This window comes from Heterodontus francisci, chromosome 3, assembly GCF_036365525.1.
Source record: "Heterodontus francisci isolate sHetFra1 chromosome 3, sHetFra1.hap1, whole genome shotgun sequence".
Lineage (NCBI taxonomy): Eukaryota > Metazoa > Chordata > Chondrichthyes > Heterodontiformes > Heterodontidae > Heterodontus > Heterodontus francisci.
This window is the reverse complement of record NC_090373.1, coordinates 69,041,912-69,060,998: the sequence shown is the minus strand read 5'-3', so window position 1 is coordinate 69,060,998 and position 19,087 is coordinate 69,041,912. Positions and strand designations below refer to the sequence as shown.

General features: G+C 40.8%; 1 protein-coding gene across 3 annotated transcripts in view; it reads left to right on the top strand.

Moving 5' to 3' along the window:
* The window catches only part of LOC137356988 (structural maintenance of chromosomes protein 6-like), a 67,102-nt gene that overhangs the window by 44,883 nt on the left and 3,132 nt on the right, over nucleotides 1-19,087 (top strand). Inside the window, exons 17-20 of one of the 3 annotated variants that reach the window (XM_068022903.1) lie at nucleotides 1,326-1,451; nucleotides 8,343-8,448; nucleotides 12,683-12,835; nucleotides 16,601-16,698. In XM_068022903.1, the coding sequence (XP_067879004.1) occupies nucleotides 1,326-1,451; nucleotides 8,343-8,448; nucleotides 12,683-12,835; nucleotides 16,601-16,698 (483 nt within the window). Of the gene's footprint in view, nucleotides 1-1,325; nucleotides 1,452-8,342; nucleotides 8,449-8,656; nucleotides 8,856-12,516; nucleotides 12,587-12,682; nucleotides 12,836-16,600; nucleotides 16,699-19,087 lie in introns of those variants that run through there. The other 2 variants (XM_068022922.1, XM_068022914.1) reach the window with 2 other exon arrangements.

Below are 19,087 nucleotides of genomic sequence, written 5' to 3'. Positions count from 1 at the left end.
GTCACCCATTGTCAAAGTTCCTTCTCATTGGGTATCAATTTTTAGGCAGCTGTATCAAGTAACTTTTCAGCATAACACAAGATCAGAATCTCAAATATCCTGGCGAGGGATAGGTGGGTTATCTTTGTCCCTTATATATGCAGAATTCTTCATGGAAGTGGCGTAGCTGAACGTGTTAGAATTACGGGTTTCCATTTGCAGATGATTAAGCAGTAAGAGGTGGCTTTGGCATAAACTTGGTATAGGGAGAAATATTTTCTTCATATTTGAGTTGTTCCACCACCACCCTCCTTCCACCCCCCCCCCCCCCCCCCCCCCCACCTCCCCGACACCCCACAATCTGTTTCCTTCAATGTAGAAGTGATGCTTCACTTTAGGATGGTGAGTCAGCCATGGCTGAATGGGAACACTCTCTCCTCTGAGTCAGAAGATCGTCGACTAAAGTCTCACTGCAGAAACTTGAGCATATAATCCAGGTTGACACTTCATTGCAATCCTGAGGAAATTCTGCATTGTCTGAGCTGGATGAGGTGTTAAATCTGGGCTCCATCCCCCTTCTCAGGTGGACATAAAAGATCATGTGGCACAATTCAAAGAACAACAGTGGAGTTCTCCCCAGCGTCCTGGTCAATATTAATCTCTCAACGAACATCAAGACAGATTACTGGTCATTTTCTCATTGCTGTTTGTGGGACCTTGCTGTGTGCAAATTGGCTGCTGTGTTTCCTACATTCAACAGTGTTTATGGAACCTGTAAATATAAGTGCAAACATTATAGAATTGCGTACCATTTAATATTTGATCTTCGTGGTGGCCTTCCTGGAGAAGCAGTTTCAAGACTGTGTCCTCAAAGAGAAAATTATGGGCAGATCCCACTAAATTCTGTCAGCAGAAGCCTCGGGCCAGGTTCCCTATTTGTTAGGGACTTGAGAGTCAGAGAAAACTATTGAAAAATTGCAGTGGCAAAAGAATGTCTTTTTTTTCAGCATTTTAGTAAGTCATGAAATTCTGATCCAAACTGATATTGCATTTATCAACACCAATGTGCAGCCCCAATACTAAACTGAAATTAATGTTGACAAATATTTAGGTGTTCGGAAATCATAAGTTGCAATGACCATTCTATTTGAACATTTTTGGCAAACTTTGTACATTCATGCAATTGAATGTAACATATGCTCTTATATAGTTTGATTTCCATTTTATATATAGCACTCCCTAGACAGGTTACTTATGTGTTCTAATTCCTGTTCATAGGAACTTGTGTTCTTGAGACTTTGTGTGTCGCCAGCATTGGTTCAACTTTTTATTGTCTCTTTGAACAGACAGTACTTTGATGTTTTGGAAACGTACAAGAATGTCAAAAGCCAGATCAAGAACCTGAAGAAATTTATGCAACTGCTAGATAAAATAATGGAGGAAAGGCACAAAGCATATAAAATATTCAGGAGGTAATTGACTCATTTAATTTGGTACAATTGTTTTGAACTTCATAACTTCATTCCTTGATTAAAAATCTTTTCACTTGTACTGTTTTAATAAGGCCTGTAGTGTTTGACTTGCTCCATTCAGCCATGCTATAGCTTCCCACATCTGAGTTAGCAGTTCTGCACACATTCATTGCTGTGGCAATGTGTGTAATGGTGGTCTGACTCTAGGACACTGAGTACTAAAACTGTGCACTTGTGTGGTGCACTTCACCTGAATATGCCCACTTGGCAATATTTACCAATTTTGGTTTGCAGTGCATGAGACCCATATCAAGTCAACTGATAGAGCATTTGCACAGTCTACATGTGACAAAGACTAGTTTTAGTGCTATGCTGGCTTCGGTTGCACAGGATTTATGACAGAGCATTTCTAGTATTTAGCTGTAAAACTCTGGAAAACATTCCAGCTCTGTCAGCATTTGTACAGAGAAAGGATAGGTTAACATTTCATATGTAAACTTGCTATGTGTTTCCACTGTTACTGTTCTTATTTCAGAAATTTAGTTGCCGAGTTTTGTTTTTCCGCTGCCTGTTTCAGTCATGCTGAAGGTAGAGTAGCTGAGTTGAAGTGTTTTTCAACTGTTTCATACAGTGCATTTCACATTAGTTTCTTCTTTTGATATGCATTTGGGAGTTTATGAACAACAGTAGATCATGCAGTCCCTTGAGCCTGTTCACCATTCAGTTAGATCATGGTTGACCCGTATCTCAACTCCATTCTCCCATCTTGGTTATATATCCCCTAATACTAATAAAAAATCAATCTCAGTTTTGAAATATTCAAATGACATGGCCTCATGTGGAGAGTGTTCGATTTCCACTATCCTTGTGTGAAGAAGAGCTTCCTAACTTCACATCTGACCAGCCTCATTTTAAGGTTATGTCCTCCTCTTCTGAACTCCCACACGAGAGGAAATAGTTCCTCTGTATCTACCTATCAAATTCTTTAGTCATAAACATTTCAATTAGATCACTCCTTAACCTTCTACAGTCAAGGGAATATAAGCCTAGTCTATGCAATCTGACCTCATAATTTAACCCCTTTAGCCCAGGTGTATTACTGGTGAATCTCCACAGCAATCCCTCCAACGCCACTATAATCCTTCCTGAGGAGCCGTGCCCAGAACGGAATGCAGTACTGTAGATACAGTCTGGCTTTATATAGCTCCAACATAATTTCCACACTTTGTATTCCATTTTTAATGCTAAAAATTTAGTTTAAAATGGCATAGAAATTTTGTTTGGCTTATACTGTGTGGGTTTTAAAGCATTGTCCTTTACTGTGATGCAATTATGTTTTTCAGCTCTTGGGTTATAACTAGTACATATATTTTGGACAGCTTGTTTAGTTAACTTGACAAAAACGTTTGTCCTCAATAATTCAAAACCTGTGATTCTGGGTTTTAATTACAGTAGTAACAAATACAAAAGCAAAGTACCAAGAAAACCAGGCCTTGGCTTAGTGGTGGCATGATCTCCTCTTGAGTCACAAGGTTATGGATTCAAATCCTACTCTAGAATCTGAGCACATAATCCAGGCTGACATTTCAGTGCAGGTGTTAGAGTGGTTATCTTTTGGGTGATGCATTCAATTTGAGGCCCTGTCTACTCAGGTGGATATAAAAGATCTTGTAGCACTAATTAAAGAACTGAAGAGAAGTTCTCATGATGTCCTGGCTGATATTTATTCCTCAACCAACATCCAATTATCTGATTATGTACTTCATTCCTGTTTTTGGGACCTTGTGCACAAATTGGCTTTGCGTTCCCTTTACAACAGTGACTACATATTAGTTTTATATTACTTGCTCAATTTTTTTTAAAAAACTGTGCTAAAGGAGCTTAGAATATTAGAATGAAGTATAGAACATGAAAAGGCTACCAATTAGGCTACCATCCGAGGATGCTGAGTCTAAATGGAAGCAAGATTGGTAGCCTTTTCTTCTATACTTCATTCGAATATTCTGAGGATGCTGACTGGAAGTAGGGGTGGAAATTGCAGAAGCACTGGCCATAATCTTCCAATCTTCGTTAGCTGCGGAGGTGCCAGAGGACTGGACAATTGCGAATGTTGCACTGTTGTTCAAAAAACGGTGTAAGGATAAACCCAGCAACTACAGGCCAGTCAGTTTAACCTTGGTGGTGAGGAAGTTTTTTAATGAGGTAACCGAGGGGATTGATGAGAGTAATGCAGTTAATGTGGTGTTCATAGACCACCAAAAGACGTTTGATAAAATGCCAGTAAAGTTGAAACCCGTGGAATGAAAAGGACAATGGCAACTTGGATGTGAAGTTAGCTGCGTGACAGCAAACAGTAGCGGTGAACTGCTTTTCAGGCTGGAGGAAGATACAGTGGGCTTCCCCACAGGTTGGTACTGGGACCACTGCTTTTCTTGATCTGTATTAATGACCTAGAATTGGGTGGGTAGGGCACAATTTCAAAACTTGCAGATGAGACAAAAGTTGGAAGTATTGTAAACTGCAAGGGAGATAGTGATGGGCTTCAATAGGACATAGACAGGTTGGTGGAATGGATGGACACATGGCAGATAAAATTTAATGCAGAGAAGTGTGAAGTGATTCATTTTGATAGGAAGAAGGAGGAGAGGCAATATAAAATGACGAATATGACTCAAGGGGATGCAGGAACAGAGTCTTCCAGGTATATATGCACAAAGCATTGAAGATAGCAGGGCAAGTTGAGAAAGTAAGGCATAAGGGAATCCTGAGCTTTATAAACAGAGGCATAGAGTACAAAAGCAAGGAGGTTATGATGAACTTTTATGAAACACTGGTTCAGCTCAATTGGAGTATTGTGCCCAATTCTGGGTACCGCACTTTAAGAAAGATGTGTAGCCTTTAGTGGGGGTGCAGAAAAGATTTATGCGAATGGTTCCAGAGATGAGGGACTTCTGTAATGTGGATAGATTGGTGAAGTTGGGGTTGTTCTCTGGAAAGAAAGGTAGAGAGGAGATTTGATCGAGTTTGATGAGAGTAATGTAGTTAATGTGGTGTTCATAGACCACCAAAAGAGTTGCATTTCAAAATCTGCGGGGTCTCGACATAGGAGCTTGAGAGAAACTATTCCTGTGACGGAAGAGTTGAGAACCAGACGACACTGATTTAAGTTGATTGGCAAAACAACCAGAGGTGACGTGAGGAAAATCTTTTTTGCACATTATGTGGTTAGGATCTGGATTGCACTGCCTGAGTGTGTTGTGAAGACAGATTCAATCATGGCTTTTAAAAGGGAATTGTTAAGTACCTGGAGAGAGAAAATTTGCAGGACTATGGGGAAAAGGCAGAGGAGTGGGACTAACTGAGTTGCTCATGCAGTGCTGATATGGACAAGACAGGCTGAATGGCCTTTTTCTGTGCTGTAACTATTCTATGATTCTATTTGCAGCAAGCCCTATTACAGACTCTCTAATTCACTCTCCTAAAGGACAGAAGGAACCACAGATCAAGCTTTATGAAATTTCCCATTCGCCACAATTGAACAAAATTTTATAATGTTAATCTTGTCCTGCAGCCTGCATTTGTGGCTCTGATCTGTTGCATTTCAAAGGCAGCACATCCATATTCCCAACAGCATGTGCACCATCTCATGCCATAGAGCGCTTTTTCATTTATGTATCCTTTTAATCAAAAGCTAGAGCATTTTTCAAAGATACGTTCTCATGTTTTCATATAAAATGTATTGGTGCAATTTACTTATGCTATGCATTCTCAATTCAAGTTATTTAGTAATGTTTACAAGGTCTGGGAAGATGTGTACTCGGATATGACTTTAGGACTGACCTAATGTTCCTAGCATTCTCCATGTTAACAGCAGATTTCCAGTCACTGACCAATGAATGCAGCCTTATTTTTCAAGTCTATATTATAATTGTCATATCTCAAGCTCTGATGCCATTCTTGTGAATCTGCACTGTACCTGTTCTGTGTCTTCAGTATTCTTTCTATAATACAATGCCTAGAAGTGTATGCAGTACATGACTGTGACCTAACCATTGCTTTGTCCAAATTAATTTGCTGTTTGCCTTTGCATTCGTTAATGTGTGTAAAACCGAGAATCCCATTTTTTCTTTTAATGGCCTTTTTCCCTATCTGCAAACTTGCTATTAAAGATCTGTCCATCCATCACCTTAGATCTATCTGCCTCCCATTATCTTCCACTGCCTTTGCTGCCAGGCAGCTTGTCTAGCATCCTGTGTCTGGATGAGCTACAATTTCTTCGAGCTAAACATTGGGAAGATCAAAGCTCTCATCCTCAGCCTCTGCCATAAACTCTGCTTACTACCAATTCCAGTCTACACCCAGCCACTGTCTCAGATTAATAAAGACTGCTAAGAAACTTGGTATCCTATTTAACCTTGATCTGCACTGCTTACTCCATATCCTTTTTGTCACAAACACTGCCTAGTTTCATTTTGGTAACATCTCTCACTGCGTCAGTGCATCTGAAGCCCTCATCCATGCCTTTGTCACTTCTAGACTCGCTTAAATGAAATGCTGTCCTGGCCAGCTTCCTATCAGGAATGAGTGCTGGGGCCTTAACTATTTACAATTTATATCAATGACTTGGATGGAGGGACTGAATGTATGGTAGCTAAATTTGCTGATGACACCAAGATAGGAAGGAAAGTAAATGGTCAGAGGAGATTAAGAATCTACAAAAGGATATAGATAGGTTAAGTGAGTGGGAAAAAATTTGGCAAATGGAGTATAATGTGGGAACATGTGAACTTGTCCACTTTGGCAGGAATAATAGGAAAGCTTTGTACTATTTATAGAGACATTGCAGAACTCGGTACAGAGGGATCTGGGTGTCCTGTTACATGAATCACAAAAGGTTAGTATGTAGGTACAGCAAGTGATTAGGAAGGCAAATGGAATGTTGGCGTTTATTGCAAGGGGAATAGAATATAAAAGTAGGGAAGTTTTACTGCAGCTGTACAAGATCTAGGTGAGACCACATCTGGAGTACTGTGTACAGTTTGGTCTCCTTATTTGAAAAAGGATGTAATTGCATTAGAAGCAGTTCAGAGAAGGTTCACTCGATTAATTCCAGGGATGCAGGGCTTATCTTATGAAGAAAGGCTGAACAGGTTGGACCTATACCTGTTGGAGTTTAGAAGAAAGAGATGAACTTATTGAAACATATAAGGTCCTGAGGGGACTTGATAGAGGGAATACCAGGAGGACGTTTCCTCTTTCGGGGGAATCGAGAATTAGGGGACAAAGTTTAAGAATAAGAGGTCTCCCTTTTAAGCAGGAGATGAGAATTTTTTTTTCTCCTTCAGTAGCCTGTGGAATTTTCTTCCCCAGGAAGCAGTGGAAGCTGGGTCATTGAATTTATTCAGGACTGAGTTAGATAGATTTTTGATGGACAAGGGAGTCAAGGGTTATTGGGGGGCAGGGGGTGGGGGGGGGGGGGGGGGTGGTGGTGTTGGGAGGTGGGTGCAGACAAGAAAGTGGAGTTGAGACCACAACTAGATCAGCCATGATTGTATTGAATGGCAGAGCAGGTTCAAAGGGCTGAATAGCTACTACTGTTCTTAAGTTCTATGTTCTATTGTGCACCTCTAAACTAAAACTCATCCAAACCTCTGCTGCATGAATTCTATCCTGCACAAGGTCTGCTTACCCATCAGTCCTTGTTTTTCTGATTTGGATTGTTCCCAGTATCCCCAGTGTCTCAAATTTAGGATTTATCATCCTTGTATTTAAATACTGCCATGGTGTTGCACCTCCCTATTCTGTAACTTCATCCAGTTGTGCAACTACCTGTCTCTGAATTCTCCTTTCCTCTGACTGCTCTCTAGTGTATCCTCCGCCCCCAGCCTTTGCTAGCCAGGCTTTCAGCCATCTGGCCATGTACTCTTGAATTCCCTCCCAAAGCTGTCCCCATCTCCAGTTCCCTATTTTCCTTTAAGACAGCTTAAAACCAAGCTGTGACCAGGCTTTTGGTCATCCCTCCTAATTATTGTCTTTGGTGTTAAATTTTTTTGATTGTCTCTGTGAAATGCCTTCGGACGTTTTCCTACATTAAAGCTGCTATATAAATGCAAGATGATGTTGAAAAGCTCTTGATCAGGCACACATCTGAATTTGTGCTTAAGTGCCTTGGTTCCTCTCATCTACTGCCTAAGAACAAGTGACTAATGTTTAAAATAATGCATCAAGCATGATTTGTGAATAAGCTGGTCTACTTCTTCATTTAATGAAGTTAATACCAAGCCAAATCTATAACAACTTGCATTTATATAGTACCTTTTAATGTAGAAAAATCCCAACATTCTTCACTGAGGTGTAAGGGGAAGAAACTAGACAAAATTGCTTTATTTATGTTATGCCCATGTGCAAATATTCATATATGAAAGGTAAATACATGAAATGATACTGCTTTAGGAAGTGATACTACACAAGATTAATTTTAAAAAGAAATCACTTTGTCCAGTTATTAAGTGTACTTCTGATACATTTCTTTTTAACTGTCCATCTCATAGACTTAGTGCAAGATAATAGGCTCATGTTTTCACTTTTTGTATCTACTGTTCCTTTTTCCTTGATCTTTCATTTCCCATATTCCCAAAGCAGCTTCTGAGGACAATTGCTTGCTGGAACTAAGAATAGGGAAAATGACAAAACCCAAATGATGAGTGCCTTGTGATAATATGGGGAAGGCTTTCCGAAAGCCCCGATGCCCATATGAAACTTGTAGCTAATTCTAGCAAACAGCTAATGTGCTCCTTAGAGGAATGATTGAAGATCTGCATGCGAGTTATTTTTGTTGTATCATGAAAATGTTATTAACATTTGTTTTCTTTTTATGCTTGAATTGAATAGATACATTTCTCTTCGCTGCAAGTATTATTTTGATACTATGCTCTCCCAGCGAGGTTACCATGGGAAAATGAGCTTCGATCATAAGAATGCAACACTTTCAATTGCAGTAAGATATTTACAACTTATTCTGAGGCTATTTTTATATAAATATAAATCCAGATAAAAGCAGAAATATTATTTTCAGAAATATTGAAAGTTACATTTGGATTAGCTTTTCAATTGACTGGTCAATTATGATAGTTACACCTTCTAGATTTTATCTAGGGATTAACATTGGACAGCACTGCAGTTAAATTGTGATCTTATAATTACAGAACTGGAAGAATGGAGCACTGAACCTTCAGCAAAAAAATCTTAAATTCAATCCTAACCTTTTAGTGTTCACATGTACAAAAAGATGGGTTTCACTGATCTCTTGCAAAGATGAGGGATATTTGAGTCAGTAGTGTTGACAACTGCTGCTTTCACATGCGTTCAAATCCTCTGAAGAAGGAATTTTCCTCCACACAAGATCAGGGGGCAGGTTGTTCAACCTTGCCCGTCTAAGAGCGAAGTCCAAAGTACGGAAAGTCCTCATCAGAGAACTCCTCTTTGCTGACGATGCTGCTTTAACATCTCACACTGAAGAATGCCTGCAGAGTCTCATCGACAGGTTTGCGTCTGCCTGCAATGAATTTGGCCTAACCATCAGCCTCAAGAAAACGAACATCATGGGGCAGGATGTCAGAAATGCTCCATCCATCAATATTGGCGACCACGCTCTGGAAGTGGTTCAAGAGTTCACCTACCTAGGCTCAACTATCACCAGTAACCTGTCTCTAGATGCAGAAATCAACAAGCGCATGGGTAAGGCTTCCACTGCTATGTTCAGACTGGCCAAGAGAGTGTGGGAAAATGGCGCACTGACACGGAACACAAAAGTCCGAGTGTATCAGGCCTGTGTCCTCAGTACCTTGCTCTACGGCAGCGAGGCCTGGACAACGTATGCCAGCCAAGAGCGACGTCTCAATTCATTCCATCTTCGCTGCCTTCGGAGAATACTTGGCATCAGGTGGCAGGACTATATCTCCAACACAGAAGTCCTTGAAGCGGCCAACATCCCCAGCTTATACACACTACTGAGTCAGCGGCGCTTGAGATGGCTTGGCCATGTGAGCCGCATGGAAGATGGCAGGATCCCCAAAGACACATTGTACAGCGAGCTCGCCACTGGTATCAGACCCACCGGCCGTCCATGTCTCCGTTATAAAGACGTCTGCAAACGCGACATGAAATCGTGTGACATTGATCACAAGTCGTGGGAGTCAGTTGCCAGCATTCGCCAGAGCTGGCGGGCAGCCATAAAGACAGGGCTAAATTGTGGCGAGTCGAAGAGACTTAGTAGTTGGCAGGAAAAAAGACAGAGGCGCAAGGGGAGAGCCAACTGTGCAACAGCCCCAACAAACAAATTTCTCTGCAGCACCTGTGGAAGAGCCTGTCACTCCAGAATTGGCCTTTATAGCCACTCCAGGCGCTGCTTCACAAACCACTGACCACCTCCAGGCGCGTATCCATTGTATCTCGAGATAAGGAGGCCCAAAAGAAGTGTTGACAACCTATAAATAAGTTGTTCATCAGTCTTCTGATTGAGATTATTACTGACAGTGCTCATGGAGCAGACAGTATAACAATGACCCTGTTAATTTGGCTTCAGTGATACCACCTTAGCTTGGTGCCGAGACTTTATCTGAGGCAGCAAGTTGTGGATTCAAGCTCCAATCTAGAGACATAAGCACATAATCTAGGCTGACACTTCAGTGCAGTACTGAAGATGTGCTATACTTTCTGTGGTGCTTGTAAAATATTCCATGGCACTATTCAAAGAAGTGCAGGGGACTTTTTTCTCTGTCCTGACTAATATTTATCCCCCAACTAACAATGAAGCAGATTATCTATTTGTTTTATCCCACTGCTGTTTGTGGGACCTTGCAGTACCAAATTGTTTGTTGCATTACTCTATGTTAAAACAGTGTTTGCACTTCAAAAATACTTCATTGACTGGGAAGCACTTTGAGGCATCCTGAAGATGTGAAAAATGTTACATAAATGCAAGTACTTTCTGTCACACTTTCTCCTACTGTTGAAGGCTAACTTCTAATTTAAATGGAGTGGCTCTACTAATGAAAGAGAAGTTCTGCCTGTTCAAGTGCAACATTTTTTTCTGGTCATACCCTTGTTTATTAATAGTTCATTACCCATTAATAGTTCAAGCTATTGTTAATCATATCCCCACTTATGTCTTGTTAAAATGCCACTTACTCATTGGGAACTTTGAGAAGTATCGCCTGTATTCCTTTATGCTCGAGCAGTAACAGTAAAATCAAGCTCAATGTCTACGTACTAACATTGATTAAACCTGTTAATACTTTTCTGATGACCCATTAATTTGTGAACAAAAAAGGTTTCCCTTTATTAATTCTCTGTAGTTTTTTGTCTCATCTACTTATAAGCTACCTATCATATACTTCAGATTCACTGCTTAAGCTGCAATTTGCACATAGCAAGCTCCCGCATGCAGCAATGTGATAATGACCAGATAATCTGTTTTGGTGATATCGATTGACAGATAAATATTGGCCAAGACACCAGGGGTAACTCCCCAGCTCCTCTTCAAAATAATGCCTTGGGATCTTTTACGTCCACGTGAGAGTGCAGATGGCGCTTCAGTTTACCCTCTCAGTCGAGACCTCTGACAGTGCAACAGTCCCTCCGTACTGCAGCCTAGATTGGATGCTGAAGTCCTGGAGTGGGACTTGAACCGCAACCTTCTAACTTGAGCAAGAGTGCTACCCACAGAACCATGGCTGCCACTATAGATACAAATAGTAGGTTCATATAAAAACCTCTGCTTTAAACTCGCAAATATAGTATTATATAATGTTTGAAAGAGATGGATTCAAGACAGTAGGGGGCACCAAATACTACATTTGAATTGCTGCATTTTTAAATTGTTATTTTGGAAGTTTTTACTTGCTATTAATTCTTTCAGGATGATTAGTAAAAGAAACTTATGATTTAGCCTGGCAGTGAGAAATTTTAAGTGGGAGGTGTGACAACTGTTTGTTGCATCCTGTTACGTTTTAACTCTTATACTAATGTCATTTTGTCTGGATTCAGCTGAGCAATGCATTGCCAATTTGAAAAAAACTTGCCGATTAGGATTTTCTTTGTCCGTTGTCTTGGGGGCATGTAGTTAGCTTCCATCTGCTATTTGCAGATTCACTAATTGTCTGATTGCCATGGCTATTGGCGGGTTTTATACCAGAGAAAGATTTCAAGCATCCTTTGTTTTGGGTCTGAACTGTTAAAATGACTCATCAGACATGAAGCCATTGCTTTCCTCCTTCCATCCACTGGAGTGTTGGAAATAATTAATATTGATTAGTAGCCAAAGAGGCTGTGTGGAAACACAACGTAGGGAAAAAGAAAAACTGTACAGATATGTACTTAAACTGATAGATGCTTACTTAGGTGACTGGTGGGTATCGGAGGTCCTGTTGTTGCATTTTACAATTATTAAAACTGATATTCCAAACTTTTAACACTAAGGGAATGATGTCGATGGATTCTTGAGGGCTTTTTAGTCATTAGGGAGCCATAACTCAGACAAAGTATGGCTAAGATGGTTGATACTATGAAGCGCTTAATGTAATGCAGATCCAAGTGTAAATAGATCTGCAGCCTCCTGTTTTTGAACCCTTTTACACAGAAATTGACAAAACACAAAGGAAGAACTAAAAGTAGCAAATTAAAAATAATCAAGAAAGTTAGGCAAGAGGAAATGCATTTCCTTAAAAGGAAAAAAACTCGTCCCACTGCAAACTTCCAATAAACTGCCGGCAGCAACACGTAAAGGTCACCTGATGACATTCTGCATATTTAAATATTTGTAGCAGTGAAGAAAATGGCTAATGAAAAGGCCCATAACAGAACTAATGCATCACATGTGAAAGGCATGCCTATAATTTTTTAGTTGTTTGTAAAGGCTTACCTTGTGCAATTATCCTGTAGAATTTTGAAAAAATAATAGATTCTGTTAATTGAACAAGGATCCTTGAGATGTCGAACACATTTAAGGCTTTTTTTGATGTGGGAAAGGAATGTTACCTTTACATCTGTTTCTTTTCCCCTACAGGGCTTGTGTTGCTCTGTGTACTTTTTGTAATCTATTTTGCTCGAAATTGGAGCAGCTTGCAAGACTAAAAGTATGTTTGTTCAGCATTTACTTGTTTTTCTTGTGTTATTTTTAGTTGGCTTTATTTTAGTGTTTCACTCTATTGGAAATCTCTTATCTATTAAAGGTCCAACCTGGAGAAGGAGACAAGGCAGCACTCAGTGATATGCGATCCCTTTCTGGTGGTGAGCGTTCATTCTCAACTGTGTGTTTCATCCTTTCACTGTGGGACACCATGGAGTCTCCTTTCCGTTGTCTGGATGAGTTTGATGTTTACATGGTATGCTTTTGTCTAGACTCAATTAATGTTTCAGCTAACAAATGTGAAAACAGTAGCATTTATTGCAACTCAGCTTTTCGCTTGGTCAGAGTCCAGCCCTCCAGCCTCAAAATACTGGAGCTTTTCTATTTCTGGTATGCAGTTATTTTGGGTTGAAGCTTTATCACGACATATTAAAATTTAAATGTAAATTTGGCAACTGTATTGGTTAAGTTTATTTTGAAAACTGGGTTGGACTTTTTTTAGTATTATGACCTCACACTTTATCTGTAATGCTGATGCACAGAAGTTACTTAAGCTCAATATTTTGCAGAGGGGTGAAGATTGCATCATGTCCAACCTTTAATATTCTATATTATTGTTAACTGACATAACCTCTCAGTACTGTGCAATTGCTCATGATAACTTAGCAAATTTTTTACGAAGAGACAAAGGACTCCTTGATGAAATTACTTAAGTATTATAATACAAGTATACAACTAGTATTCCACGTGGATAATATAGCGTGAGTAGAAAAATAAGAAATGACTGATTTTGGTTGGACCCCATGTGACCTATTTTCACAGCTGTAAGTGCCTGTATTACTAGATTGTCTGCGTTTGCTGACAACTCAACCACTGGGTGGCGCAGTACTTGCACATGCGCGATGGCAGGCTCTTCAACTGGAACGTCAGTGTCTGCAAGGTTCAGGCAGCTGCCAGGAATAAAGATGGCGTTCAATTTATCACAGGAAATGCCTACGGTTAGATTGTTCTAGCTAGCTAACCTTACATTAAGGTGGATGGAAGCCGAGTAATATGCTATGCAGTTATAGGATACTAACTGTAATCCTCAGATCCATTTAATATTCCAGTAATCCTATTAAATACAAAAGGAAATTTATGATTGAATTTCCATTGGAAGATTGTGAATTGGCACCCCGATTAATGAAAAAGAAAATCTGGCAGAGTATAAAATGTGCTGCCAATTCGTTATTGTGATTCGTTGATTTGACTGACCAGGACTGATTTCACCCGAATGCAGGTACTAGCTCCCACCCCACTGGCCGCTCTTCCCCTTCGGCAACTTGCTTTCTCCCCCTCCTCCCCACCTGCCACTTCCCAGCAACCCCCCCCCCCCCCAAACTCCCGACAGCCGCTTGCTCCAGACCTCTCTGCTCCTCCCCACTTCCCTGGCTGATGATCCCCACTGACGCTGCCCCGCTCTCCAGTTGCTCGCTCCCCGCCACCAACACCCCCCCCCCCCCAGGTTATCTCCACTCGCTCCCGTGTGTGATGATTTTCCACACGCTGCCTGAAGAAGCAAGGCAAGCCGCAAGGGGCGACGTAGGAGCGAGTAGCCGAGAGGAGGGAAGCAGCATGGCCTAGAGGTGGGGGGTGGGTGGGTGGGCAAGAGGGGTGCGAGTGGCCAGAGAGCAGGGTGGTGCGAAGCGAGGAACAATCAGCCAGAGGAGTGGGGGGGGAGCAGCGAGGTCTAGAGCGAGCGGCTGAGGGGAGGAAGTGTCGAGGCCTGGAGCGAGTTGCCAACGGGGGAGAGCTCCAGCCTTAAAGTCTCCCATTCAGCCGCTTCCACCAGCCGAGTGAGGGGCTAGATAATTAGACGCTATATCGTACATGCGCAAAGATGGACCGGCGAGGATACGTGATGACGTTGGTGCTGCATGATGACAGCATCCCGCTCATGCGCCACTTACTCCTGGCAAAATGTAGCTGCGCATATGTGCAGCTTGGAGCACTCTGACGTCAGTGGGCTGCTGTGTTGTCAGGAGTTACTTTGTACTAGATTTCCCTGAAAAAAGAAAATCAGCTAATTGATTTATCTTGGACTTATGACCAAGTCTTGGGTGTTTTCTTGACTTTATCCCTTTATAAAGTCTTGCTGACAATTGTTTGCATAGGGAAGTTACACAACAAGAGTGTCAGGAATTCATCCAGCAAACAGCTGAGATTAAAAGTTCCTGCTTGGTCAACACAAGTGACTCTTGTTTCTTAACTATTTCTGTTGAGCCCCATGTTTCTGTGTTATGTAAAAATGCATGAAGAAAGTTGTTATCTATACATCTTGGGTCTTGGACAGATTTTCTGAAATATGTAATTTCAAAATGTTGCCTTCACGCTCATAAACTGTCTGCCTTGAACTGTGATTTAATGAATTGTCAAAATCTACCATAAGAGCTTTGTTTCACTGGTCATAGTTTGCTCTGTGATATTCCAGATGAAATATAACAAATCATTTATCCAGAGCATGGCCATTTTCCCCTAGCAAAAGAACTCGACCAACTGGACTTATGAGGGAAGAAAATGCATACACAGGACATATTCCTGATGAGATTTGTAACCTGTAAGCAATTGGTGCAGGTTAGTCTCTCAACTCCTGATCTTATCCCCCGTCATTGAACAGTATACAGACTGCTCCATGACTCATGCAGTGAAATACATTTGACACTCTTTATCTGAACTGTTGCAGCCCTGGGAATCTTGCTCTGCATAGTTGGCTCACATTTTCAAGCTTCTGTATTGATGAGGCTGTGCAGCTTGTCAGTGAAGTATCTCTTTGGCGAGGAAGTGAAGGTGAAGTTGGAGAGTTTTGGGACCAACCATAAAGTCATGAATCAAACCCATGATCTGCCTCCTTAACGTGGTCAAGCACTCATTTGATAGAATAATTGTGAGTTACATTCTTAGCTTAAAATGTTTAAAACATGCCTTGGAGCTGAGAAAGGGTCCAGAAAAAAAAATTTAGCTGTCACTTTGGCTCTTCAAGGTCAGCCTAACTGTATAGTGATTCCTACCTTCTGTTGCAAACACTTTGTTGGTACCATGGATGGCAGTAATTTTTAAGATGCCAAACAGAAAGGAGTTGCTCCAAAATTCAGTAGTGATAGTACGCATACAAGGTTGTTAACATGAGCTCTAGCTACAAAGTTTAGAAAAACACGCTTCTGAACGTTTCTAAAAAGTTGATGAATCTACTTAACCTTCATGTCTGGCGTCTATCTTGATTTTTAAGTATAGTTACTATATATGAAACAAATGAGCTACTTCATTCAGTTTTCAGGGAAGTCTGGCAATGAAGCACATTTGGCCATAGAAAGAAAATTAAAGACACATTAATTTTGTCATATGGAACATTATTTATGTACTGTTACTGAACTTGAAATAACTTGTTTAAAAAGACCACAACAGTGGCTGAAAACATGGCTCCACATTTGTATTCTATAAAACAGTTGCATGAAGAAGACAATGGGAGTACTCCCTGATCCAATTGGCCAGATGAAATTTATCCATAGTGATGATCAAGAGACATTGAAAGTCATTGAGCCAGCATCCCACCTGCCACCCCGCTGAGTGTCTGATGAGCTTGAGCGAATCCACAAATCTCGTAGATGAAGATGCTGTAAACAAGGAGCGAGTCACTTGACTAACCTACTGGCCAACCTGAAGTTAATTGAACTGTGCTTTCAGAACAGTTTTGGAAGAGACTGCAACTGAACTTCAAGAAGAGAGCATCTCTGTCTGTCTATCTCTCTCTCTCTCTCGGCTCGCTCCCCACTCTCGGCTCTCATGTCGGCTCGCTCTTCGCTCTCGGCTCTCATTCAATGTAGAATTTATTCTTACATACTGTTTGACAGCTTTCCTGCTAGATGATTTGGTTCCCTCTTGTGGATTTATTTCTATATTAAATGGCTAAATATGGAACTTTCTCTGAATTTTGCTCTTATGAACCTACTTTTATATTTGTATTTATATTTCTGTTCAATTGTAGGATATGGTTAATCGTAGAATTTCTATGGACATGATGCTGAAGGTGTCAAATTCCCAACGTTATCGTCAGTTCATCTTTCTTACTCCGCAGAATATGAGGCATGTACTGTATTCTTTTCATGTGTGAATTTGCATGTTTCCCTGTAAAATGGATTTGTATATTATGTCATTTGAGTGTATTTTATTGTAGCTTAGGAAGATAAGGGGTAGGCCATTTAGTCCTTCACATCTGTACCGTCACTCAATGAGATCATGACCAATCTATGACTTAACTCCATATCCCTGTGTCCCTTAATACCTGTGATAGATTTTTGTTATCCAATCTCAGATTTAAAATTTGCAACTGTCCCAGCATCAAATGCCTTTTGTGAGAGAGCATTCAAAACTTTTACCACCCAATGTCCTCACGGGGCAGTTTGCTAATACTATTGGGGAAGATTTAAACTATCTTGGCAGGGGTGTGGGAACCAGGACTTAAAGGAAAGAAAAAGCAAGGTACACAAAGAATTGGGTGAAACAGTTAGCACTAGAGTAAAATATTAGGTGGGGTCAGAGTAAGAGGGAATACAATAAGATCTAAAGTAGGTTTACTCTGCATATATTTGAATGCACGGAGTGAGATTAATAAGGTTGGGGCGCTGCAGGCGCTGATAGTCACATGGGAATATGATGTGATAATGGAGATGTAGCTCAAAAAAGGGCAGGACAGGGAACTAAATATTCTTGGATACAAGCTGTTCAGGAAAGATAGGAGGAGGGGTAACAATATTGATTAAGGATAATACAGTGCTGGATGTCCTAGCGCGGTCAAGGACAGAATCTATTTGCTTAGAGCTAAGAAATAATAGTGATACCAGAACACTACTGGGTGTATTCTATAGGCCACCAACTAGTGGGAAAGATAGAGGAGCAAATTTGCAAGGAAATATTACTGTCCAAATCTATATTAGGATAATTAGTATAAAGGGCAGAGTGTGGCGGGGGGGGGGGGGGGGGGGGGGGATGTATTTCTGAAGCGTGTTCAGGAGAATTTTCTAGGTCAGTAGATTTCAGATCCAACGAGGAAGGGAGGCATTGCTGGATCTGGTTCTGGGGAATGTGGTGGATCAAGTGTCAGTAGGGAACACGATCATAGTATCGTAAGATTTAGGTTAGCTATGGGAAAAGATGAGGAGCAATTCAAAGTAAAGAAATAATAAATTGGGGGAGGACCAATTTTAATTGGCTAAGGATAGATGAGAGCCAGGTGAATTGGAATCAAAGATTGGCAGACAAAACAGTAAGTAACAATGGGCTACCTTTAAAGAGGAGTTAGTTCGGGTACAGTCGAAGTACATTCCCACGAAGGGAATATTTAGAAAATCAAAGCCAGACCTCCCTGGATGACGAAAGAGATAGAGTGTAAGATAAAGCAACAAAAAGGTGCATATGACAGATGGCATGTTGACAATATGAGAGAGAACCAGGCTGTATATTGAAAGTTTAGAGGGGAAATGAAAGAAGAAATAAGAAAAGCGGAGAAAGTACAAAAATCAGAATAGCAGCTAACAGGAAAGGGAATCCAAAATCTTCTGCAGGCATAAAAAGTAGTAAAAGGAGGAGTGGGGTTGATTAGGGACCAAAAAGAGGATTTGTGATGGAGGCAGAGGGCATGGCTGAGGTACTAAATGAATACTTTGCATCTGTCTTTACCAAAGTCACAGTGAAAGGAGGTAGTTGAGACACTGGTTAGGCTAAAAATTAATTAAAGGAGGTATTTGAAAGGCTGGCTGTACTTAAAGCTGATAAGTTACCAGGACTGGATGAGATACATCTGAGGATACTGAGGGAGGTTAGGGTGGAAGAGGGAGGTTAGGGTGGAAATTGCTGAGGCACTGACCATAATCGTGCAATCCTTCTTGGAAAAAAGGATGATGCCAGTGGACTGGAGAATTGTAAATGTTACACCCTTGTTCAAAAAAGGCTGTAAGGATAAGCCCAGCTAACTACAGGCCAGACGGTTTAACCTCACTGATGGTAAAGCTTTTAGAAATGATAATGTGGACAAAACTAACAGTATCAGCAAGGATTTGTTAAAGGGATATCATGTTTCACTAACTTGATTGCATTTTTGCTGAAGTAACAGAGTTGATGAGGGTAATGCGATCAATGCAGTGTATATAGACTTCTAAAAGGAGTTTAAGTGCCACATAATAGGCTTGTCAGCAAACTTAAAGCCCATGGAATGAAAGGGACAGTGGCAGCATGGATACCAAGTTGGCTGTGTGACAGGAAACGGTAGTGGTGAACGGTTGCTTCTTAGACTGGAGGTCGGTATATGGTGGGGTTCCCCAAGAATTGGTACTAGAAGCACTGCTTTTCTTGATCTGTATAATGACCTAGGCTTGGATGGAAAGGGCACAATTTCAAAATTTGCGGATGAAACAAAAGTTGAAAATATTTTGAACTGGCTGCGGTAGTGATAGACTTCAAGAGGACATAGGCTGTT